The sequence below is a fragment of the Rhopilema esculentum genome, chromosome 19 (assembly GCF_057945365.1).
Source record: "Rhopilema esculentum isolate cy_ngs chromosome 19, ASM5794536v1, whole genome shotgun sequence".
Taxonomy (NCBI): Eukaryota; Metazoa; Cnidaria; class Scyphozoa; order Rhizostomeae; family Rhizostomatidae; genus Rhopilema; species Rhopilema esculentum.
The window spans coordinates 3,119,216-3,145,315 of NC_142833.1; the positions used below are offsets into that span (position 1 = coordinate 3,119,216).

The 26,100-nt window shown below is 36.3% G+C and overlaps 2 protein-coding genes and 1 long non-coding RNA gene across 5 annotated transcripts; 2 read left to right on the plus strand and 1 right to left on the minus strand.

The window, feature by feature from the left end:
- LOC135688155 (uncharacterized) lies at positions 1-21,000 on the plus strand. 2 transcript variants are annotated; one of them, XR_016144943.1, is made up of 6 exons: positions 1-145; positions 4,790-4,870; positions 8,706-8,898; positions 9,403-9,488; positions 9,784-9,841; positions 17,621-21,000. It is a non-coding gene; the product is annotated as an uncharacterized LOC135688155 (long non-coding RNA). The 2 variants fall into 2 exon arrangements; XR_010516336.2 differs by lacking the exons at positions 8,706-8,898; positions 9,403-9,488; positions 9,784-9,841.
- LOC148957919 (manganese-dependent ADP-ribose/CDP-alcohol diphosphatase-like) lies at positions 165-1,710 on the plus strand. Its single transcript, XM_089114163.1, has one exon. It carries the CDS (start codon positions 165-167, stop codon positions 1,410-1,412), a length of 1,248 nt encoding a protein of 415 aa, XP_088970289.1. The 3' UTR covers positions 1,413-1,710.
- On the minus strand, positions 3,836-25,308 carry LOC135688154 (uncharacterized). Of its 2 annotated transcripts, XM_065204879.2 has the most exons (9): positions 24,367-25,308; positions 14,860-15,528; positions 9,980-10,067; positions 9,585-9,730; positions 7,448-8,005; positions 6,492-6,865; positions 5,575-5,885; positions 4,758-4,785; positions 3,836-3,974 (listed from the first exon to the last, which is right to left on the minus strand). In XM_065204879.2, the coding sequence occupies exons 2-9, from the start codon at positions 15,017-15,019 to the stop codon at positions 3,885-3,887; spliced, it is 1,755 nt and encodes a 584-aa protein (XP_065060951.2). In that variant the 5' UTR covers positions 15,020-15,528; positions 24,367-25,308; the 3' UTR covers positions 3,836-3,884. The 2 variants fall into 2 exon arrangements, with proteins under 2 accessions (XP_065060951.2, XP_065060953.2); XM_065204881.2 differs by lacking the exons at positions 14,860-15,528; positions 24,367-25,308 and adding an exon at positions 11,501-14,798.
- Positions 25,309-26,100: the final 792 nt, after the last annotated feature.

Genomic DNA, 26,100 nt, shown 5'->3' on the forward strand with positions numbered 1-26,100 from the left:
TTGCAGCCGTATCTTAGAACCCGACTTCCCTTCAGTGTCACAGATCAGTGTTCAGTGTATGCAATTATCTTTGAGTCTCGATCCAGCATTTGCCTCGAATTTGAGAGAAACACAACACAGAGCAAAGGTCGAAGAGCCTAGAAAGGTGAGGTGGAGTTGATATTATGATAATTTCACTATTTATGACGAAGTCATTAGGAAAGCTATGCTACTCGAAGCACTTTTTACGTTTGCTTAAAAGCATTTCAACTCGGTCAGGAAGTTTGCATTCATCAAGACTAATTACAGGGCCTTTTCAAACTAAAATGGCGCGAAGACCAATTTCCCAAGATCAAGGACAGGAAAACAAACTCCTTTTTAAGTTTGGCGTTATAAGTGATGTACAATACGCCGATATCGATGATAGGCTAAATTATGAAGGTACAGTTATGAGATATTATAGAAATTCTGTTGACTTATTACGCAAAGCAGTCGATTTTTGGAAGCAGAAGGAACCAGATTTCATTTTGCAGCTTGGTGACATTATTGAAGGAAACCATGTTCGAAGTCAAGACCGTGAGCGTACTTTGGAAACTGTGCTTAATGTTTGCAAAGAACTTGACTGCTATATATGCCATCTTTGGGGAAACCACGAATTTTATTTGTATAGTAGAGAGGAATTAGCAGCAACCCAACTTAACAGTAAACTGAAACTGTACAATGGAAATTCAGCCTCTGCCGCTGCTGATTGTAATACTTTGTCACATCTAAAAAGTAATAGTGTTGAAGTTCTGTCAGATCCAACTACTTCAGTATTAATCAATAGTGTCCCTCATACCACTGAAAGAACTACTGATAGCGGTAATAAATATTATTTCACATTCTCTCCACATCCAAAATACAAATTCATTGCCATAGATTCATATGATGTTAGCATTTGTGGAAGGGTAGAAGGTGAACCTGAATATGAAGAGGCAAATAAAATTCTAGCAATTAAAAACACTAATGACAACTGGAACTCACCATATGGCCTTAAGGAACCACATTTTGTGAAATTTAATGGCGGATTGAGTAAAGATCAGATCGAATGGCTAGACAAAGAACTTGCACTTGCTGAAGAAAAGCAGGAAAATGTTGTCATCATCAGCCATATTCCCATTCATCCAAAAAGTACAATTTTTTTATGCAATTTATGGAATTTCCAGGATGTTCTTGATGTAATCTGGAAGTATTCATGTGTCAAACTATGTCTTTGTGGACATTCACATGAAGATGGTGACTTTATTGACCATAAAGGAATCCAACATATTGTATTTCCTGCTGTTTTAGAATGCAATAAACAGGAAAATGCATTTGCAAATGTTTTTGTTTTTGAAAATAAAATAAAAATTTTTGGATATGGCAAAGTTAAATCATTTGACATTGGTGTTTAATTTTTAACAAATTTATTCTTTGTTTTATTTTTCAATTAAGTAAAATCAATCTCTTTGAATTGCATTTTTAGAATCATTATTATTTGTATGTTGACATGCTTAGTTTTTAAGCCAAATTAAGTAGTAATTATCACATTTTCTGCATCCATTATTTATTCCCAAGAATTTATTCACTGAGGCATCTTTATAAGCCAAATATGTATTAGTTGACTGCCCTAAATCCAGTTTTACACAGCTTACATTTTGTTTAATAATTTCAATATAATTCACTGAAATAAGAATTGTCTATTTTTTCCAATTTGAAATCTTTCTGTTGTGCCTCCTAACATCACTGTTGAGACTTTTTTTATTTAGTCAACAGTGTTAATTGTTTGACATATAAAAATATAGTTCACATTGCGCTACTGTTTTGGATCTATTAAACACCTTCTCTCTTATAAGCACCCTCTCTCTAATAACTACCTCCTCCAATAAATATCTCCCAAAAAATTAAATTTGTTAAATAAATTCCCACCCTCCAAAAAACCCCATGGGCTAGTTGAATTATTGCAAAAAAGCATTTTCGTTTTTTATGTCACTTTTATAAAAAATGTAAAAAAATATAAATCATGAAATTGTTTAAACGTAGCACCTTGTCCATCTATGCTATTTTTTCAGATGATAAAAAGCATCATATTTCAAAAAGAGAAATGAATGGTGCCATACAGGTTATGGAAAATTGAAAACTGTCACCTCTTTTGATGACGATGAGAATTGATTTGAAATATGATGTTTGCAACGTTGAGGAGAAACTAAAATGGATTAGAATAAAGAGGAGAATGATTTTAAACAATTGATTAGATTTGTATAAATTGGTTTTAAAAAACGATTTTTTTTGCAAATTTGCCCTCCTCACTAACAAAAGCCTCTTTCTTTTCCACAAGTTGCCTCTCATAGAAGCCAACAATTCTTATAATCACCCAGGCTTTTACTAGATCAAATAGGGTACTTAAAATAAAGACTTTTAAAGCTTGAACTAATGCCAAATCTAAACCTACAAGGCCCAGGCACCGCAGAGAAGGGGGGCTATAGTCCCCACTTTTTGCCACAAGTGCAAGAAACTTACCAATGAATCGGCAGTTAAGCCACTTTTCATTCGGTTCTAGAGCCTCCACTTTTCTCAACCCTCCGCAGTGACTAATGCCCACCAAAATCTTGGCACGCAAACATCCGTTTTCAAGGGTAAATTCAGCTATGATTCTCTGCTTAGATTTTAGTTTACTATAAAATGTTTCTTCCTGCAATATCTATAATAAGAAAGTGTGATTCTTCCTGCAACTTCTATAATAATTTTCGGAAGTAGATGCAGAAGTAGGAGTATTTGGGAAAATAATTGAAAAATATAAAAACACAACATGTATAGCTGGGTGTTCCAAATACTTTTGGCAATGATTGTAGAGTAAACGCCAGTAATTGAAAACTAGGAAAATTTTCTAAGCATTTATTTGAGAAAGCTGATTATTCAACATCACTAAATTTGTTTCAATGCTGTCAATAAAAAGTACTTAAAAATGACCCTCACAAAATCACCCCCTTTTTAAAATCAATATCCTTTCCCGGGCCTGATAAAGTGAGGCATATGATCTGATATACATGCCTCCACCAACAGGAAGTTTACTATTTCTTTCTAGAAAAATTTATAGAAAAAAAATCGGGAGAGGGCATGAAGAAGTTCATAAAAGAAAGCTTAAAGCTAATATTATTGTTGAAAACCAAAATTGTTTAGTGTTTTGATCGATCGTAGCTTTCAACATTCGTGATATCTCAGCTTTACAATGAAAATTCCAAATGAGAAATCTTCCCGCTTTTTATCGCTACAAATAGATTTATATGTTTTAAGCTTTAGATTTTCTACCTTTGAGAGAGGGAAGCCAATAGATATTTGCGAAGAGGTACATGAATGCTTTTTGCCGATAAAAATGAGCGTGTCTCAATCTTTAAGGGTGTTGTCAAAAGATAAATACTCTTGCATGCTGCTTATATGCGTTTCTATTTCAAAATTCATACTTCAGTGCCATACTTTGCAATTTTAACTCCTACAGAAATGTTAATACGTTAGAATTGTTGCAAAAAATTTTACAGGGTGAGGAAAAATTTCTTCTTTTTACTGGCAAAATTTCTATATGCGCCGAAGGTAAAATTGTTAGGTGAGCCGTGCCCCCCATAGCGCGCCCCTTTGGCGACGCCCTTAACCTTTTTGGATCAAATTTTGATAATCTTATTACAAAAATGTTCGATTTAAACTCATTTAAAAGAACTCTTTTGAAGTGGAAACATAATTTGAATAAAGTAAGCGTCGTAACTCTTGACATAAATATATTTACAGAGAGTTGCGTTAAATAATTTATTTTCATTTTGGTTCTCCTCTTTGTCTATGTCTCTGATTGTTTGTGTTTCATCATGGCTTAAACATGATCTCATACATGTTTCTTATTAACCAGTCCATGAAACTCTTTGAGTGGTCCGGCTCAATGACTGCATCTTTTTCTTCAGATCTTTATATTGCTCCAGTGGGGCTTGGTCCTAACAAAAGATTGAAAAGAGAGAACTTTTATTCAATCATCATCATCATCATCATCATCATCATCATCATCATCAATCTCTATCATCAATCATAGTTAACCATAGTCAATCATCAAGATCAGCAATCTTTATCAATACCAATATTCATCATCATCAAACTTCATCATCAGCCAACATTACAATTATAATCAATCTTTTTCGTCGACATCAACAATGATTCGTTTTTGTAATCATAATCACCGTCCTTTGTATCATTACAATCAATCATTACCAAATAAATCATCGTTATCCTGGGCTAAAATCCTATAGCGTGGTACTGTATTATTCATTATCGATCAGGATTTAATGTTTTGCTGAACCTATGTTGCAAGCTGTTTTTTTCTTAAACTTTTTTAGCAGTGACTCTTTCTTCCTTCTGTTACGTTTGTGGATCCGAGCAGAGAGAGACGTAGGATGATCAAGACACTTGTACTTTGTAACTCTGATTCTGATCGTCAACTCAAGGCCACTACTCTAACTTTTACTGATATATCCCTGGTTGATGTAGCATGTAATGACGTTAATGATATGGGTTGTTGACACATACAAATAGAACAATGGCAATGGATCATTACACTTCAATTCTGATTGATTAAGATTATGATTATGATCTATGCTTATTATTGTTCATGCACATATTTAACATAGATAAGTAGCTCTTGGTACTTTTGTATTGAACAACAACTTCAACATCAGACCATCTATAATTTCAATGCAAAGGTTTTTTTTGAAGATTCAACATACCTCTTTGTTACTATCTTTCTTTCTCAACCTAGGGGAAAACAGAATGCATGAGTTGTGTCGCAGTTGGGCAATTGCTGGAAGAATGCTATATCTAAACACAAAAATTTCGCATGGTGAGCATTCCTTTTTGAAATTGCGTATCATAAGTTTTTCACAATCATTAATAGATCTCTACCTTCATTTTATCAAAATGGTTCTTTACTTGTTTTCATTGTTTCTGAATTAAAAACCATTATTGCATCTAGACGATTTTTAAAATACGGTCAATAAGCTGTACCAGTTATTCTATCCATAATAATTATAAAACAATATCATATCTCTAAAGGTTAAACTCTGTCAGCAACAATGTGCTGTTATCAGTCCAGGATCGGTCTAGTATGTGTTCAAAGAAGTTAAAATGTTAAATGCCCAAGTCAAAACATTTACAAAATGTCTCCAATCATGAATTTGAAGTTTGAGTCTTCATTTCATATGTCACTTCATTCAAGATCGTTGCTACTTGAAAGGAAAAGGCCTCCTTCCCTGTTTCAGATTTTATTTTAGGCAAAACGAATTTGGGAATGAAATCAAACGTTTCAAGCGAGATTGCTTAATTGATAGTTTTGTACGCAACCTTTTCAGTTTTTAAGACTTTTTTCTGCCACGGACCCTGTTCTGAAAAGTTCAGAAGAGCTTGTTTTGTCGGATCTCTGAATTGAAGACCTGTCTGAATTTCTAAACTACATTACAGTGGGAACCCAGGAGAAGCAATATATCATTAATTTGTTAAGAATTGTGTCTGTAGAAGAAAGTGCAAAAATACTCCCAATTCTCTTACCCCTTTTTAAAATTTTGTGCTGCCATTGCCGCATTTTGTAACTTGACAAACTTTCTAACATCGTCGCTACCAGATTTCGTGTTATCATCGATCGGCGAGGCTTTGCTGCTCGCTGAACCTTGGTTTTCTTCTCCTTCTTGCACATTTGGCAACATTTGTTTCAGAAGTGGCAGAATCTTTCCGCGTGTTCCTTCGCGTTGTATTATCGAATGCCTCCGCCTGTTCTCCTCCCATGCCATCGCCGAGTTCCGCGAGTCGTCTGTAGTTTTAACTATAACTTCTCCTGTGGCAGGGTTGATGCTCATTCGTACCTGAAATTTTACAAGGACGTTTCTTCATAAATGTGAAGTTTTACAGGATTCGTCCTAGCCGCGCGACTAAAGAAGCGCTTTTTAAAAAAGCGTAAGGTTTCAGTTCCATTTTACTGTGATCCATTGGTGATTTAGCGACTGACTGCATATCATCAAGTCACCCTATCGTTTATAAGTTGTTACGTAATTAGAAACTAAAATTAACAGGATTTTCGATGACATACCATCTTACCGTTAGACTGCGAAATATCGTGACTGCTAAGGCAGGGGATAAATTTGACCAAATTTGGAAATACTTGTGGATTCGATGCAAGCAAGAGCTATCTCAAACGTCCTATAAATGTTTTTAAAATTCATTCACATTCCCGTCTGTGAATGACAATGATCTTTATTTGCTCTTGTTTATACTAAGTGCAAATATGAAAATCTTGTTATTACGCTATCTATTTATTTTTGGATAGTAAGTGAAAAAGTGAAAATTCCCTCAGGTGTGTACAAATATTTACTGTTTTACAAGCACAGATCTTTCATGTACAGGGCTATCTCTTTTTACAGCATATGTACATAATTTTCTGCTGGCATTATTGTTAAATAGGGGGTCACTACCTTTTGCAATCGTGAATTCAATTTGCTTCTGTCATCATTTTTGTCTTGCTGAATCGCCTGCGTTTTCTTCTCGTCCTTTTTCTGCTTTAACACCAGAAGACGTGGAAATAGTTTCGGCAGCCCTAGCTTTTCAGTCTTTCGCTGTAGATCTGATTGCAGCAACGCAGCATAAAGTGGTATACCGCCCTTGATTGAACTGTTTCTGAATCTAAGTTTTGCCTCGGCGATACGTCGCATCGTTTCGAAAGTGTCCGGATTCTTTTTCACTATCAATCGGATGAAACTGGACAGATCAAGTTCGTACAGTGTTATTGCTTCGAGGCAGTAGTACGAGGCCGAGTATGTTGGAAGATCATACACCGCTTCGAGGTCACCTGCAAGAGGAGAATTCGATAGGCGATTATGAACAATTTTTTTGGTCAACATCTTTTAGACAACCCAGATTGTGCAAAACTCTATAATGACGACATGTTTCGGATAATTGGCAGAGCCCGGTCGTCCTTCCATCTAGCAGTTTTGGAGTCAATCTACATAAAAACGAAAAAGCCGCCATTGTGTAGACAAAAGGAGTTCGTTTTCTCTCTTGGACTCCATTGGTAATTTTTCTTTAGGCTCGTGGCACTGATTGGTCAACTATACCGGTCTTGTGCTTGCGTTTTTCTGATTGGCCTATTTCGATCCACAACTGGGTATATATTTTTCAAACGTGTTTTTTCGGAACCTATTCTGACGTTTTATGCTCTGAGGAGTGTCAGACGAAAAAGCTTTAAGTATGTTGTAAAATGTTTGCTATTTTTTTATTCTATTGCGAAATCGTAGGAGAAAATCATCCTTCTTCCATCCCTCCAACATGCATTGCACCATCTGCTTTCAAGCTCGATGTAATGTAGGTTCTCGATCAATTGTTCCTCACTACGCCAAATATTTTGAATTAACAGAAACTCAAATCTACTTACCAATTAAGCCGTTTTCTCCTATCAAAACACAGATATCTAGGTTAGGCCTTGCTCGCATTTCGGTTGCAAAGAATCCTTCCTTTCCTTTGCGCCTTCGTTTTAATAAAACAGGAAACTTGTATATGTCGTCATCTTCGTCAGTGTCGTCCTCGTAATGTTGACATAAAATTTTGCTGAATTGTTTCGGCATTGTGTCCTTGTACTGCTTTAAATGCTTTTCTGTATTAACACATAGTTTTGCCTGTCCTTTTAACACGAAATATAATGAGTTAACCTCATCTCCCTGCTCAATAATTGTTTCGCCAAAGTCAACGTTTCGAATTTGTAGGCACTCAGTTAACAGGTTTTTATACGCTGAGGGCCATTTCTTGAATAATGGGCTTGTTTGTACAAAGCCAGACTTCCGCAGCAGTTCGTTTGCAAATTTTTCGTGAACGAATTGTAAGAATATTTTCCGTTTGAAGCAGATTAATACTGTTTGCTCGTCTGTTATAATGGAGGCATTACGCTCTCCATCTTTCTTGAGGACGGACAATTCGCCAAAGCAACGACCAGAATCTGAAAAGAGTAGAAAATATCAGTTGCCTGTTTAAAGTTCTTATTATTTTTTGCTCCAGTTTAACTGGGAGCATGATAATTGAAAAATCATTGAGGGGCACATAATGTGAAATATGGCTTTGAAAAAAGCAAACATTTAGTAAACTAAAGCTTTTCGTCTGACACTCTTCAGAGTTTAAAACGTCAGAACATAGATCGAAAACTCTACGCTAAGAAATATATATACCCAGTTGTGGATCGAAATAGGCCAATCAGAAACACGAGCACATGACTGTAAAGGTTGACCAATCAGTGCCGCTTGCCTATTAGAATGTTACCAGTGGAGTCCTAAGGTGAAAACGAACTCCTTTTGTCTACACAGTAGCGGTTTTTTCGTGCTTATGTAGATAGATTGTAAAACTACTAGGTGGAACGACAATCGGGCTTTACCAATAATCCGAAACATGTCGCCATTGTAGTTTTTTGCACTATCTGGGTTTTCTAGTAAATGCTGCCCGATAGCAGAATCGCAGGTTTTAGTTGTAACTTTAGATTTGCAAGACCGAGGTGGCTGTTCTCTTTGCGGATGGGTTTTGTTTCTAATATTAGACAGAACATGTTGTTTTATTCTATCCTCCAATCTTTGGGTGGTGCGTGCTACGTAGTCAGAATCACACGCTCCGACCTTTGAAAGGTAATTTTATTACACTCTTTCTTGTAGTATTGACGGTGTTGCAACAATAACAGAAGTCGTCGATTTATCTTCTTGGCCAAGCCTCTGTGGAGGAGAAGGGGAAAGATCAACTTTCTCGAGCATGTTGTCTTGCAGTTCTCCTTGAATTTCACCAATCGACGTAACAATGAAATTGAAATTGAAAGCCCTGGTGGAAGCAGATCTGTTCTTCAACGCTCAGGTGAATTCAGGCAAAACAGCACATATTTGGGCTAAAATATTTATTTCTTTTTCATGCTTCATTGGATAGTTCTTTTTATCCTACCTATTGCCATAGCATACTGTTACCGTAAATCCCTGAATTGGCCCCCCTCAATTTGATGATTTTTGCCGTATTAGAAAGGACGAAATGTTTGAACTGCTAAAACAATTTTGTTTACGGAAACAATCTTTTTGTGGAACAAAATTTAAAAAAGACTTTGAAAAAAGCAAACATTCGACTATACTAAAGCTTTTCGTCTGACTTTCCTCGGAGCATGAAACGTCAAAACATAGATCGAAAACTCAACGCTAGGAAATATATATACCCAGTTGTGGATCGAAATAGGCCAATCAGAAATGCGATCACATGACTGTTGAGGTTGCCCAAACAGTGCCGCTTGCCTATTGAAAATGTTTTGGAATCTTTCTACAAAATCACGAAAAACTGCTTTTTTTATACAGAAAGAGTTCGTTTTCACCTTAGGACTCCATTGGTAACATTTTCAAGAGGGAGCATTTGAATCACGAAACATCCTTTGACACCCACTTTGGTTTCTGTGGAGAATTTGAGTATATATAAAAATTTTACTTCATTCTAAATGATTTATTAACTGTATATGTTCAGAACGTTATTGGATGCTAGCAATATCATCGAATTCAACTCACTAAGTTGGGCGAGTTCATTTCCAAAACGCATTCTATCTTGAATTCCACGTGCGTATGTCAAATCACCAGCTACAACCTCTCTTCGAGTTTTCCTCTTTGATGGTCTCGCATATACAGAAACAGATCCACGTACGATGACATAGAAACTGAAAGTCAGAAAAATTGATATCAAACTTGAAACTCTTGTATGTCATTGTAGGCCTAAATGGTGTACCGTTCGCTCTGTCTGTGGTTTCTTGTTCATTTGCACCAAGCAGGTAAAGAATTAACATCATTCTACTTTGCTTTCATTTTTTTTTGTTGCAATGAATTTTCAGGAATGAAGAAAAAAATGAAAAGCCCTGCAAACCATGTCAAATAATCATTGTGAAAAATAATGATTCACGGCTCCTTACCAATCACCGATCTCGCCTTGACGAATTATAACGAAATCTGGTCTATGCCACGATAATGTTGCAAACTGGATCATCCCAATCAGGCTCTCTGCAATAAAATAAAAGCATAAATTCACGATTATCATCTGATTTAGACTAGACTAGACCCTCACAAATAATAAAGGTCATTGTGTTTTTCAAGTTATTATCATGCTTGGAACTAATCAAATCGAATATTATGATTTAAAACATCTATGGCATAGGCTCAATGGCATAGCAGCAATGGCATAGCATCGATGGCATAGCAGCAATGGCATAGCATCGATGGCATAGCAGCAATGGCATAACAGCAGTGGCATCGCATCAATGGCATATATATAGACCTTCGCATGTATCATCCCTGGGATTGCCTTACCACCTCACCTTACGTACCATTATCGGTTCATAATCTCTACCATTATCTCTTAATTTTGGAAGCACCATATTTTCTAAACTGTTTTTCGTTCTGTTATATGTCTACAACCTCAAGTCTGTTAGCGATTATGACTGATCAGAACAAACCAGTCACAAAACACCAGACAAGCTAAATTGCGAGATAAAAATCGAAGGAGCCTCGGAGAACTCCAGAGGTCACAGTTTATCACGTTCTCAATCACTTGACCAGAAGGTAACTCAAGCTCAGCACAGTGAGTCTCGACGCGAAGAGGAGGCGAAGTAGAATTTGGTTGGCCGACCGTGCATGTAACGAGGTAACGAGTTTTGGTTACCGACCAATGAAATAACGAGTTTGATCGTCGAACTATCAAATAACAATTTTGTTTTGGAGAAATCTCTGCGAGATATTTGGCTGTAAGTATGTGACAAAAGACAAATGAAGGCGAAAGTCGTAAGTTTTCGGCCCGGTTTTTGAGAGTCCTAGCATCTTTGGAGATTAAGATTTTTCAATCACTCTTTTCCTCACGCCAAGCTCCCTTGTGGCTTGCACCCTCAACATTTTCATTTTGTAGACCAAAAGTTGGGAATAAACTAGAACATGGGATTAAGATAATCCCCTCCATTACAATTTTATCCCATTGTTAAATTGTTCCATGCGAGGGGCATCATTTCACAGAAATCTCATATGACTCTTGCAAATGTCTTTTTGTTTTAGAGGTCTTTTTGTTTCATATGCAAATGACAACCCCCCCCCTCCCCCCAAAAAAAATCTTTTAGAATTTTATTTCTCTGTAAATGTCTCTTATGGAAAAGTGTTGCATCCCTCGGTGCTTCGGCTCGTTTAAAAGCAGCCATTCTCAACGTATGTGCCTACCGTATATATATCATTTTTAATATAAACATTTTAAAATGTAAAGGAGAATCCAGAGCATGGCCTATCTAGCGAGATCTCATTTTATGATCTCAATCTAATTTTCATTGTCACTTGTTTCAATTCCACTGTTTCCAGTGAGCAAGGGACACAAGTTTGAACATGCCAAGCATCTTCAGAGACGCATAGCAAAGGCACAGTTACAAACAACGATCGTTTCGTCGGTTACACCATACCATTATCGATCTGTGCAAAGATGCATGTTGCTTGCCTCAGCCAGGCAGCCAGTCGAAGCAGCTTTTGGACTGGCCGTTGCTCATGCTCCGTCTGCATCAATTGTTCAATTGAATCGGGGTCCATTCTTTTTGCTTGATCTCTACTTTTTGTGAAATAGCTAATGAGTTAGCGTAACTGTCATCAAAATGAGGATAGGTCTCTTCACATTGAGCTGAACATCGTGTTCACAGATTTTTCTTTTATTGCTTTGATATTATCTGCACTATTTTCTTTATTTTGAGCCTTTTTATAATCTCAACTAATTGGTAGGCCAACGAAATGATTCTGTTTAAAGTTTTGTGTTTTATTCACCGTCCCAACGTCAGTTACATCGTAAAATAAACGAAATTTTACTAGAACTCATATTAATCTGACGTCACTACAACCTTGTTTTGATCGGGCTTCAGCCAATGGTCTCCCAAGGTTAATTAATCAACCACGTCAAATTCGAGATATCAGCTTTGATCGAATCTAATAATCTTGACAGATTAAATCTTGTTGTGGAGTGAAACCAAAGCTTTACAAAATTGACGTAACGAAAGTAACTTTAAGAGGTATCGCCAAAAAACATTCTTCGTCGTTCTATTTTTTTATATGAACAGCAAAGACTATCGCAAAAAGCTCATGCCTGGAATACAGAAAGGGGGTCTAATTTAGGGGAAGAAAGTTGAAGTGAGCAAGGAGACGAGTGCCTGCAAAAGCGGGTCGTCTGGAGGCCGATATCGGAAGATTTAAATGAGCGCGTGATTGTCTGAAATTTAAAAACAAACCAATTTTGAACGTTACTGCTAGGCAGAAGCTTGCCTTGTGCCGAGAATTCCCCAATTTTCGGATTTCACATGATCAGTCGATTATTTGTTGATGATCATCGAGCCGTGAAAATACTAGGTTACCAAAAATTCAATAGTACTGGTTTCTCTCGCTTGTTTCTCGCAACATGTATGTGATACAAAGCATGTAAAACCATTTTTCGGTAGAACTTATGACCAGAATCTTTTTGCATTTTTCGGGGGTCAAAATTTTGCTTTGAAGTCTCTCCAACTCAGCGTCATCTTTGCCCAAGGAGACCAGAAGAGTGCTTCCCCGAACATATCAAATATCCCAAAGGCAATGGCTTACTGAAAGACTTGGAGGGGTGGTGGGGTTAGAGGGGCTGTGCTAAAAATAAAGTAGGTGGTGTAAGATTTTTCGTAGAGCAACCCGGCTGTATGCTTTGATATCATTTTAGTACCCGACTGAATGCTTAATTATAGACAAGCTATTTGCTTTACCAACGAGCAAAAATAGCCGAAAGAGATTAGATCGAACCATTCTTTTCTGCCCTTCTGATTTCGTGTAAAGGGTAGGAAATAAATTGTTATAATCTCATGCATATAGGAAATGCAAAACCTAAGAATCTCTTGTTTAGAAGATTTTTTGTAGGATGTTTTAGACTCGCGATGCCTCACAATAGGCCTGTACTGTACCCTCATGAAAGCTGGTGATTGAGGGAAAATGCCCTTTAATACAAAATATGTATGATTTTTTAGGCTAAAAAGTCCTTAAGTGAAAGTTGCTGGATAAAGAAAGTAGCGGTTAGGTGAATTCATACGTTCTTCTTTAGAGGGATGTATGTACTTCGTTCTTCCTGTTCCTTGCAGCTAGAGACATAGCTATTTGCTCTTCACAGTACTACCCTATTTATTGTTACCCATTTTCTTCCTACTGATTTCTTGAAAAAGTAACAGCCTCCCAAAGCACCTCTATTTGAGCAGCCGTTTAGATCTTATAGATATAAATCCATGCATCGTGCTGAAAAACTCTGTGAATGATTAGGTACACTCACAGGCACGTTATACTGATGGTAGTATAAACGTTTCACAGCCAGATCAATGCAAATAGGTTGTGTTTGCCTCTATATCAAATATCTATTTAGGTAACAAGGCCTTGTCATAGGCAAGCCCGGAATTTAAAAAAAATTCCCAACTGCAATCACTGTGGGTAAGCGATGTACTAGAAGTGACGTCATGCCAGAATATTCTGCCTTGATCTGTCAAAGCTTGTCACAAACAGTGTATAACCAAGCCATGTTAAGATCTTCGAATAGTTCATGGGTATATCTCGTAAATCTAATCTGTCCTTTCAAGTAGCAATAAAGTTGAGTTGACTATTGCAACCAAAATCGTTTCAACCAAAATTCATTTTATGTTGTTAGCTATTGATCCCAAATAATTAAGGAGATATCTGCAAGTTTTGATACTGCGACAACGGCTAAAGGTGTTGAGCTTCGTGGCTTATCTAAAACCTGATGTTTGTCTTGATTATGCATCATTTATAACAGGCATCGATATCAGCATTTTTCGGCATTGGCATCGCTAAAACTTGCATTTTATTGCGCAGAAAAAGTCTATTCCTGGATTGAAGTATGCTAAAATATGAAAATTTGCAACCACAAAGCACCAGAAATCCGTCCCAGGTAGAATCTGTCTACCAAAGAGCAGTACACTGGTTGGGTATTTTTTGTTGAATAAAATTAAAAAGCATCTTTGAATATAGCACGATCTACTTTTCAACATCATGCGTTTCTTTCTGACATTATGTTATCATGTTTTCTACGACAATACTCGGGTGATTGTAACCCCCTAGCATCCCTTCCAACAGCTCTGAAGCTCTCTCTATTGATCGGTTGTACAGTTTTCATACAAGCGCAGTATGTGAAATGCTTAGCACCTTGTGTGTCGATGTACCTATTTTGAAAAAAACATATCCCTCCACACAATCTGTCATTTGACGATCATTCAACTACACTTTGAGGAGTTTGTTAGGTTCACAATCCTTTATAGATTTTGGTGCAAAATCTAATTCTTTGACTGTACTGTTTTCAAATAATTTTATTTTTGCATTGTTTATTGACCCCACACTCAATTGAATAGTACCTTAAGCTGTAATGAGAGCTGCATAAGTCACAATGCGCTGTCTGGTTTCGTTCTTTTATTTCTCCTTGACGACATAATCTAAATACTTAGCATATGATATGAAACATTTTTGTTTCCGGTCTGTTATAAAGTGCTCGATGCCGTGAAGGCGCACAGCTGTAAACGCTATTTAGTGTGTAGAACAGGACGGTTCCAAGCTGCTCTTCCGAGTTTCACGGCTAGTGCGATTGTCAGGCAATTTGCGAAGTAGGAGCTTAGAACCTTTCTGTTCTATACACCGTGTAAAGTTTACGATACTTATATAGTACAAATCATTTGATACAAAGCATCTTCGTAAAAAAATTATGCTTTTTGGTTGACTGAAGGGTGTCGTGATAGAAACATGAAAAAGAAGGAAAGCTTACCTTTTTCAAGCATTCTGAAGAATGCACTTCTGTCTCTAAACCATGGCAGTACTTGCTCTATTAGCCGTCTTTCTCTCTCCTCTGATTTTAGCTGTAGAATTATTTCAACCAAATCCCACTGCGTCATATCCTTTACTGTTTTAAAATGTGTTTCTGTCATTCTGTTAAACGGTGGCTTTATACAGAATTCTTCTTATCAGCTGTTTTAATAATCCAAAAGATAAAGTCATATGAAATTATCCCTACATGTATTCTTATTGAATGAACTAACTTCGCGTTATAACCCCTGTTAATCAAGGGATCAAGCTCAATAGTTCCAATCCTCCTCGTGAATTATGTATCAAAACGTGTCGCTGAAAACGTAAAACTTTCTGAACTTGACAATGAGGCATGCGTTTTCCAACTTTATTCGCTCACCATCTCTTGTCCTAGCTAGGACGTTTATCCGCACAATAAGTCGAATTTCGTCAGCAACGTTAGCTTTTATCATCGATATATATGGAGGAAAATGTGCATTGCTGCAAACTGCCAATCAAAATATTTGATGAAAAAATATCGGATGTATGTCTGTTGCAAAATCCTGAGCATCACTGTGTGAAATTACAATTTGCTTCTGTTATGATTTTGCACAGATAGTTAAGTCTTCGTGTGGCAGCTTATCATGGATATCTAAAATTAAAAATCGGTATATGTTATCAACTGATAGTGTAAAACTGAGCAGATTTCCAGACTTTAACAACAAGTAATACTACAAACAATGTTATGTGAAGTGTAAAAACATTATAAGTAAAACGCTGCAACAATTTGTAACGAGCTTCTCCTTCAGTGAAGTCCCATAAATGTCATGTGTCTTTAAGGATTGAAAAATGCTTGTGAAATGCAATGTGTAAGGTCTCTTAAATCAAAACACAAACTTATAGCTTTTTATTGCTGTTTTAAAATGAAATTTCCTTAGCAAAAGTGAAATTGATTTTGGTATCGATCAAGAAAGCTAAATACCAAATCATGAGCAACGTGCATTATTAAAGACAATCCCGAATAGCACAACAGCCATATACTCCTCAGTTAAAGCTCCAATCTGCACGTGCTCTCTCAATAACACTATGAAGTTATATGCATACATTTTAAATATAATAAAGTTGCTGTAGTTGTCTGCCAGAAAACTTTTTCAATAGTACCACTTTGATGGCTGTCTTTGTGTCCTCTTTTTTATCAAATACAATCCACATCACCAACATAAAACTGCATTTGCAGGCATGTGCCCTCTCATGTAAATCATTGGTGAACTTCTGATTCACAAATCAGTTCAAAAAATTTGCAGTCAGTCTTCGTTAAACTTGCAAATGTCTAGCCACAGAATTATATTGTTTTTCTGTGGCTAGCATTTTTCTTAATTTACGGCTGGATTTTGAGAATTTCTGCGCAGAAAATATGCTTGAAATGCATGTTTTAAAGGCTGTCTTTCAAGGCAAAGGTTGCAGGCTACTTTACATAGATGATCAGCTCTTTATAATTAGTGAGAGGAAATGCGGTTTTGCATCTAACAGGCGATTTACAAGCTGACGCGGCATTAGACAATGCATATCGATAGCTGTTTTTAATCGAAACTACTATTAATTTTAAAAATTTCAAGATATGTTTCCCATTATACTGCTTGATTTCTGTATTTGCTTAGTTTTTTGTTAGATTTCCTTTGAAAGCTTTTTCTCTGACACTCCCTAGAACGTAAAAGAATATAATGATTGAAAAGGTAAAGTAAGAGAAAGTATGCCTCAGTTGCGGATGGAACTCTTGCTATTACGAACCAAATTTTAGGTCTCTTCATCATAATTACCCTCGATATAACGACATTTTCATAAAATTTTCATCTGTCATTTCTATTTATTTGTCACTTTCTCACGTGAGAAATCATTATTATCATCAGCAAAACATACATCGGAAAACATGCACATTTTATGATGCTGGCAATGTAGATGAGTTAAATGCAAAGTTAATATCTTTTTAAGGATTTATGCCATTTCACTGAACAAAGCCAAAACACAGAATACTATAACAGACTTTTTGCTCCCATATTGCGAGAGAAACATATTGGAGGTCCAGGGAAAATAATTGCTGACCACACCCTTAGCAATTTGTGAAAAAGCCCTATTTTGTTTAAGCGTTTGAGAAAGCTATGGCTTTTTTACGTGGCAATGTTTGGCTAAGCAAACACAATAACTGTCATATTTCAGAATCCAGTTACTGTCCTATTACAGATTTGCACTTTTTGAGCCTCTCACAACAACCTTCTGAGCGGCCGCCCCCTTCTCCCTTGCCCCCCTCTCTACGCCACTGCATATTGTCAAGGATTCTTGTCACTTGCATAGTATTTTTTCTAATGGTTAGTTTACCTAGTCTGTTACAGTTTTCTTGTTTATAATCGTGCATTCTGTTTTTTCTTCTACAATATTACCTGACACTACAGCGTGTAATCATAGTTAAATCATAGATATCTATGGTAAAACCTACGCAGACCTCTACCCTGGGGCCGGGGGGTCATCTCACAACACTATCAAATGTAAGCCGTGTCTGAGAGTTTAGAAAACTGACCCTTATCTCTCATATTTGATTCCAATTTGATTCCCCTTTTCTTTGAAACCAAAGAAAATTTAAACCCTTTTTCCTGAAATCAAGTAGTTGAATTAAGGCCAAACAAAGACAAATTTGAAACTTTATTAAGATTCTCATATCATAACCCTTTTTTCTATTTTCTTTGTTCTAGATATGTGACAAAATTGCACCCCTTTCTCAGAGATATTGAAGACACGGGTGCTTACACTGGACAATGAGAGTGGACCCGCCGGGACCCTGAGTATTTGAAACACAAATTTTCGACCGTGGAAATGGAAAACCAAGCGGAGAAGCGGAGGAGCATAGACTCTCGAATTTACGTGGCTCTGGTACCCAGGGTAGCAAACGTTAATGTCCCCTTTGCCAAAAATTACGGATCAATGTTTAGACGTATCTTTTTGGCTGGACAACTCGAGTAGATAAAAACAAAATCTATATAAATCAAAACTCGAGTAAAATTAGATAAAAATTGACAGGGCATCAGGCGAGGAATCCTTTATTTTTCAAGTATGTAAAATATTATCGTCTTTCGAAGGTCTTCGAAATTGTTCTAGTTTAAAGTCACAATTTTATTGTAAGATCGCAGCTGCAAGTGATTGGTCTGGGATAGTAATCTTCATGTAGATGGACACTGTGAGGGTATTATAACACATGTCATCGTTCTCTCCACTAATAGCATGGGTTGTGTATTACCATAAACTCCTCTTTCTGTTACATTATAATCACATTTTCTTAAGAATTGATATTTTCGATGGATTTTCTGCATAATTCACTGTGTGATTCAACCCTCTCTTGTCTAAGAATGAACACCCATTCCTGAATTATTAACAAAACTTTTCCAAGCACACTTTTAAAACACAATACATGATTTATTCAAAGGGTGCGGGGTGAAAGTTGGCGCCAATGCACTTTCAGTCCAAATATTTTCACAGACATTCGTTTTTTATCAACAAGTTAATCATTAACTTTTTCTTCATAATTGTTGGTTAGCGAGTTAACGGTTAACAGGTTTTCGAAAAAAGATTCAGTAATCACCCAAGACATGTTCTCAGTTTCTCGGTTTCAGGCTGAACATTTTGGAGACAGTTTTGGTAAAGCATCATATCCTTGATCAAGTATTTGAAAGCTATCAAAGATATGAACAAAGATTTTATGTCCAGCTTGAAGGAATCTAGAATCTTTGTGTGGCCGTACCAACTTGCCGCAACTTGGTTACGAATGATAATTGAGGAATATGGAGGCAGGACAATACTGTTGTCCATCTGTATGTCTAGTGTCTTATTTTCTTGACCACGGTTATAAAAGTTAAAAATGAAAGGTATTGAAAATTTTCATGAAACTATTCATTACCATCATCATCATCATCATCATCATCATCATCATCATTACATTTAAGTTTAGCAACCCTTTTGAGTCATACAAATGGCTGCCTAGTCAACTACAACATTAAAATTTACTGAGGTGATTTCGGCCAGTAGTACTTTATTTTAATTGGTCGTATCAGACTACTAATCGTTATCCTCGTTTTTGAGAAATAGGATCAAAAGTATTTTGGTAAAGGAATCGTTAAAATTTACCTTCGTTTTTCAGAAGAAAATTTTTTTCAAGAATACAACCCTCAAATTAGTCAAATGTTAGAACAAAGAAAGAACAAGCGGTGGCTGAGCTTTAATTATGAACATTTTTGCCAAGCCCCACTAAAACATTTAATCTCAAAACCAGGATTTTTTTCCATTCAGGGGTGCCTTTATCGGTGAATTTCCAAACTTTCCGGCAAATAAAAGATGGCTCAATAACTTTTTTGGCAAATGAGGCCTAAACAGCCCCCTAGAGCACGCTAGCTAGCAATTGCACTGCTTATACCAGGGGTGGGTGTCCTTTTTAGAGAGTGGGCCAGATCGTTCAAACCTTTGTATTAAACGGGCCAAAGGAAATGAGAACAACAAATACGATAGTTTGAATAAGATGATAAAAAAATAATATTGAAAAAGTTTCATTTGAATTCAATTTTACTAAAATAGAAACCGCTTTATTACATAGAAAGTTTACAACTGGTTAACCTGACTTTACAAGGTAAGATTATTACAATCGTAAGTGCAGGAAGGAAAATTAACAAGAAACAACCAAAAGCAATAAAATGATGTTATTGAAGATTTTGAGAAATAATCTTAGGAAAGAAATGCAGGATTATTCACCAGTCAACGTTTAGCATCGGTCTTTTAGCCAAGACTGTATAGCCTTCAATATACGTAAACATCAATTTATCAAATATAAGCTCCCCGGAGCAGTACCAACTGGGACATGACAAACTAGGTACAACTGTAATCCCTGCATAACTGCTATGAGTGCGCCCAGCAATCGTAAAAAGAGTGTATACTGTAAAATATGAAAGTAAAAGACATATCTTGGCAATAAGAGTAGCTCGTTGTTCTGATTGCTTGTTGTCCTGATGTTGAAGATAGTTTTCATTTAAGTTTAAGTTTCATTTGCAGCGAGGAAACAAAACTCCTTTACGAATATATTTTTAGTTTCTTGCAATCTTTACAACCCTCCCCCCACCCTCCTAACTGAATTTCAAATTGTGCTCCTAACTGAAAGTCTAAAATTGTGCTGGGCGAGAAGTTGAGCCTATCAGATACTTTTTTATGTCACGAACTGCTTTCAATAGTGATATTTCAAATAAATCCTGCAAGACAACTTACCTACATATTTTCCTCCTTGGCCGTTTTTGCCAGTGAATTGGATTACATTGCCAGTGAGTAAATTTAGATACATTCATGGATCTTAAAGATTTTCTCTCATTTTCACACTTAAAGACCGCAGGCAGAGGCTCGCGGCAAAGCAATCCCTTGGTTATTTCACATTTCACAACTCTTTATTTTGAAAGCTTAGCACAGGACTTGACGACTCATAACAACCCTTTCACGCCAATCATGAAGCGAACGTGTAGCATTATTGTAATGTTGACGAAAAAGGCGAACAATTTAGATCCTTTGTGTTACTGCAAGTTTCTATGTCTTGAAACACGTCATCGAGACCACTGCTCAAGATAATCCCAGTACCGCCGCTGCGCTTTCCAGAATGCTAAGCAACGCAGGAAAATATCATTTTGGCGAGAACTTGTGGGTGTCCATATTGAAACCTCCCTTGTGATTTTTCATTTTTCGATGCAGAATGAAATCATCAGAAATTTGCTGACTTTGATATTTGACTTTGATACAGGCTCATCTAGTCGTGATTGCAGATTTTAATTGAATAGGAATAGTCTATCCTCAATGAGACATTACATTTAACATAGCAGAGTATGTAATTTTCCAAGTTGTTGCACCTGTAGAAGTGTCAATTATGGAGCTTTAGTCTGGTTTTTCAGAAATTTCAGTTTCTTTAGACAATTTGAACGATATTTCAGCAGTTGCAACACTAGCAGGCAAGTCAGAAACAACCTTAATGCAATGAAAGCATTGGGAAATAAGCATTTTGAACTTCAATGCTAAAGCTTGTTCAACAGCTGCAATGGTTGATGCTCCTTAGTGATGTTAGGAGATGTCATCCCTTTATGCGGCGCAGAATTTGGCACTTTTTTGCTAGGTTGAACCTTGTGTATAATCAAAGAATACAATATAATCAAATAAATCTTTTGGTCTTAATTTTTGGGACATCAAGCCATTTGTCTAAACGAGCTTCTTCCAAGACCGAATCAACTAGTTCTGATTGCTATGTGTAGAATGTTTTAAATTATTTCAAAAGTGAAAATCTATTTGATGCAGCATGCCCGTTTCTACCAAATTTAATATTTGTCACTTCTTAAGATTTTTTTAAATGTAAAGAAATGCATATTTAACCAATAAGAAATGTGCGTGCATTATGACGATAGTTTACCAGTAATGTTTAAACTATATTGAAATGATCCAACAAATAATAGCCACCATCGCAATTTCAGCAACCAAAGTAGCCGCAATTTTAGCAACCATCATCTCAAAAAATTTCCCCGGACCCCTTAAAAGGGTCGCTCCTGGTGTGCCTTGCTTTTTATCTTTCGTTTTGACCCGGGGCCTATAAATCCTCTCCACGGACCTGGTTAGAAGTGGCACTTACCAATGAAATAATTTATAATCATGAATCTGAACTTCAGCTCAGGCCTACAGATTGCTAAACAAAGTCTTATTCCAGGGAACTCACGGATCATGATTTTGCTAATAATATTATGATAATCTTGGCAAGATTTGTAGCTGAGATCTTTTGCAGTAAGTCTGCTCGGTCCTTTATACTAAGCCTGTAAAAAGTCCTTTAGATATTTTGCTCAAGACATATTTCATTTGCAAAACACTATATAATTTTCCAGGTCACTTCCTAGATTTTGCAGGTAGTATATGCAGTATTTTATCGCATTAGTATGATGGTCGAATTATAATAACAAATATGCGAAAATTACGATTTGGTTGCAGGTCATATTTGATCATGTCTGTTAATTTGTTCAGGTGTCTTTTTGTTTACTTTTTGATGCCACACTGAACATGCCAAGCGACATAAACTGCTGCAGAGTAAATACAGCGGGCTTACGCTAGATATCTGCCCACCTATCTAATTTAGGAATTTTTGAAACGTGATTTAGCAGGGCCTAATGGCTTTGCAGACTGGAATTGATCCGGTCGTTTCAGACAGTTTTTTTAGAAGGTCGAACTAGAATTTCTGCAGAATCAATGTTTTAAATATATATCTATGTTTAAATATATAATTATGGTCTGTCGTGTTAGCTTTTTCTTGTCTTAAAATGTTCTAGTCTTTACGTGGTTATTGAGAGTTATGTTTGAATATTCTACATTGTACCAAGATATTCGCACAAACATTATCTTTTAGGGGGAAGGGAGGCCTTTCCATTGGGTTGGGATGAACATTTTCGCCTCAGTCGTACAATATCAATTTTCTATTTCTGTGAAACCCGATGAAAGACCTCGGGAAAGTTGTGAACAAATAATAACAGTAAGTGAATGATGGGCTTTTAAAGTTCCAAGTGAGCGATTCCTAGTAGTATATATCCTGTGGCATTATAGCATTAAGAGCTTGCCACAGTTGCAATAATTTGGTAGAAAGGCTGAAGATAATTACCAAAGATGTGTCTCTCTAAGAGGATATTTTATCTACATAATTTTAAATTTTCTACGTAAACAAACTCTAGATTTTATATTGTTGCATGGCCTCCAACATTGTTTTTGTTCGTGTAGCCTTGGCAACAATAAACTTAATTTTACTGAGCTTTTCTAAGGAATCACCGAGAAAATATATTCTATTTTCCCCTAAACCATATGTTCTTTTTTCCTTTCAACTTCTTTTTAGCGGTAAAAAACAACGCCATTCGTCTCATTGATGTCTAACTGAAGTTTAGATTTATACCTTGTTAATTCATTAAAGTATTCTTTGTCATAAAAAGCTTTTTATATTAAACCCACTCAAATAAAACTTGATTTTCTTGACACGGTCTTTGTCAACTTCCGCGTCAGTTTGGCAGATTTTTCCAAAACCATTTATCAAGAGAACAAAACAATCTTTAATTTCTATTACGATTCCACTTTCAACTAGCTTTGCTAGTGCAAAATTGAAGTAAACAATGCCGAATGACCTCAATTTGCAGCCCACAAGGTAAACAGGCGTCGCAGAGTTGCTTTTCTCATAGTGTTAGAAGCATACTTGTCAAGATACAAAGACTGTTTTTGGAATATACTTGTGTTGGTATATTCTAGAATACCGTAAATCCTCGAATTAGCCCCCTAGGGCTTAATTATTTTTTGATGTTTTTGGATGGGGGCTTATGCGAGGGGGGGGGGCTTATAAAATTATTGCAGACATTAAGAAGACATTAAAATACATCGTTTATTTTAGTAGAAATTTCTTCATGAGCATTTAATTAATTACTACTAAAAGTATGAATTTGTTGTGGTAATTAAATAAAACGCCATAGGCAACCAGATGACAAAAATCATCAAATTGAGGGGTCCAGTTTGAGAATTTACGGTAGCAGTGGGGGCTTATTCGAGAGGGGTGGGCATATTGACAATTCGTTATTCTATGGTGGGGGCTTATTCGAGGAGGGGGGGGGGGGTAATTCGAGGATTTACGGTAGTATGTGTTTGAGAATGCTACCGCAACTAATCCTTTTTGAAGATCTCCTTATGAAAGTTTAATCGAACAATTTTCTTCCATTTTTCAACGATGTCAGGAAAAGGTATGACAGTGAAAATTTGCACTGCTTTTGACTGCCTTGATAAAGGAGATATAGCTCAAAATTTAAGATTTTTACTCTTCTGATGCGCAAGCAGAAGATTGAAACAAGCTTCTGTGAAGAAAATTGGTCACTCTGCCGGCCATCCAGGTTTTGTCTTGACCATGTTCGTTTTAATTATACGTCCTTCCAATATATTTTGATAATTTCATACTGAATTGGTACAAACAAGCAAGTTTGACCTGAATTTCTCGACAATAATAGAATAGAAATAATAATACTCTTTTTATGGTAGCTAGCAAATGAATTGAAAATACATGTTTCTTTGGAATCAAGGAACAGTTGACATTGACTTGACCTTTCTTAATTTGATATTTTCAAAAGTCTTTTATACATCAACTTTCCTGCACAGTTTGAACTAAGAAAGTAACGTTAAAAGCCCAGGATGCTTTAGCACTATAGTCTAACAATAGTCTATCGCGAGATTAAAAAAACTGTTGATTGCTGAACTAAAGCGAACATTTTTTACTTTCATTTTGTAAATAATGACTTTCTTGGTATTTGATATTTAATTATTAGTCTTGATTTTTCTTATGTTTAGAGACATGTAATTTTATCGTTTTTCCCAAAGATTAACATGACACTTGTAATCGGCTTAATTTTTGCAAAATGTTACACACCTTCACACCAATCGTTGCTCTTTTTGACTTGACTCAAGGAGCTACCACGCAAACCTCGTTCCCTTTTTACCAATCGATGTCAATCGATAGACAATTTCGTGTTTTGCAGCAGTTGCTATGAAGTGTCTCTGAAACACAACTTCACACGTGGGTTTTGACCTGTTTGCCTCCAAAACAATCTATATTTTCAATTTTATTGAAGCTTGTTAATGACAGGTGGTTCTTCGCTAATCTACGCAATCCATGCCCAAATATTGAGAACACGTGACCAGATATCAACAAATCCATGCGCTACTTACTCCACGAGTCTTTGTTTCGCTACGGCCTCACTTTATGGACGCCTATCTGTTGTAGTGTCCGTCAAGTTAGGCAGTAGCGAAAATAAGGCTCCTGGGGTAGGTCTAAGATCAAAGCGAAACTTTCTAGTTCATAAAAATTCCCAATCAATGCTTTTCAAAAAGAAACGCAACATTTCAAGCTAGGAACTCTACAAAACAATAAAAAAGCAAATTTAAACGGAAGTGCAACGATTTCAAGTGGCCTGTGAAACAGTTCCAGTCAAGATATTTTAAAAACACGGTCTTGAAAGAATTTGAGTAGTTGTCGTCTGAGCAACCGAGCACTATATTCTTGCTAAAGGCTCCCACGTTACTCGGCTCGATAGCCGCACCAAACTAGGTATGAATAACATAAAACGTAACGTAAACCACTAAACCTATATTTTGTATAAATTTTAAAGGTATAATTGATCATATAAAATTTATGTGTAAAATATAAAGAGGTCCGCGTTGCTCCCACAACCAAGGTAAAGATTTTTGGGAAGATAGTTTCTGAGCAAGCAAATAACATAATGTTGATTTAATTTTCAGACGGTTGCACTAAATCACAGAGATTGCAACCTTGAGATCAAAGCGAAGGCTTCTTTCTTCTAATTTCTTGTTCGTAAAAATCCCCAATCAATGTTCGTCATAAACATCGCAACATTTTAGCTTACACGAGCTAAATTTCATTAAACTGGTCGAGACTGGTTTGAATTACATGAAATTCGATGGAACTTGTTGAATAATTTTGTTTTGATGTAAATAAGTTGAAAGAATAAAACTGGCTTTGTTTTGTTATTGCTACTTATCTCCATTCAGTTTATTTTTTGCCGATTCATAATTATGGTGTTCAATAACCGAAAATTGTCCTAACTGCAATAATTTTAACATTATTTCAATTTATGGCATTTATGCTCTTTGTTTACCTGCTGCAATCAGCTTAATTACAAGGCAGCTGAATAAATTACAATTTGGAATTTTTATTAGTTGAGATCATACTTTAACTATACGTTTGTTAGGGCGCACTGGGAGTTAATTTTCGAAGGAAAAATCTCAAATTTCTCTAAAATCCCGATAAATTAAGAAAAATTCTAAATTCCCAGGCGAATTTAGGTTTGTGGCCCCTTGCCCCCTAACGCCCCTGCGTTTGTTGCGGCTACTATAGGTTGCGCGTTGTATTTGTTTGTTTGCTGTTGTTATTATAATTATTTTATTCGAAATTTCATCTTCCCAGGCTCGATGATATTTGCCCTGCCTGAAATGCATATTGTACAAATTCACTAACGGTATTCTTTATACGGAAAGAGTTCAATTGAATTAATTGTTAGCCTACCAACAACGCGCGCCATTAAATCGATATTATGGCACCACCTTAATCTTGAAGGTGCGCCTTTGGAATTCACTTATTCTTTCG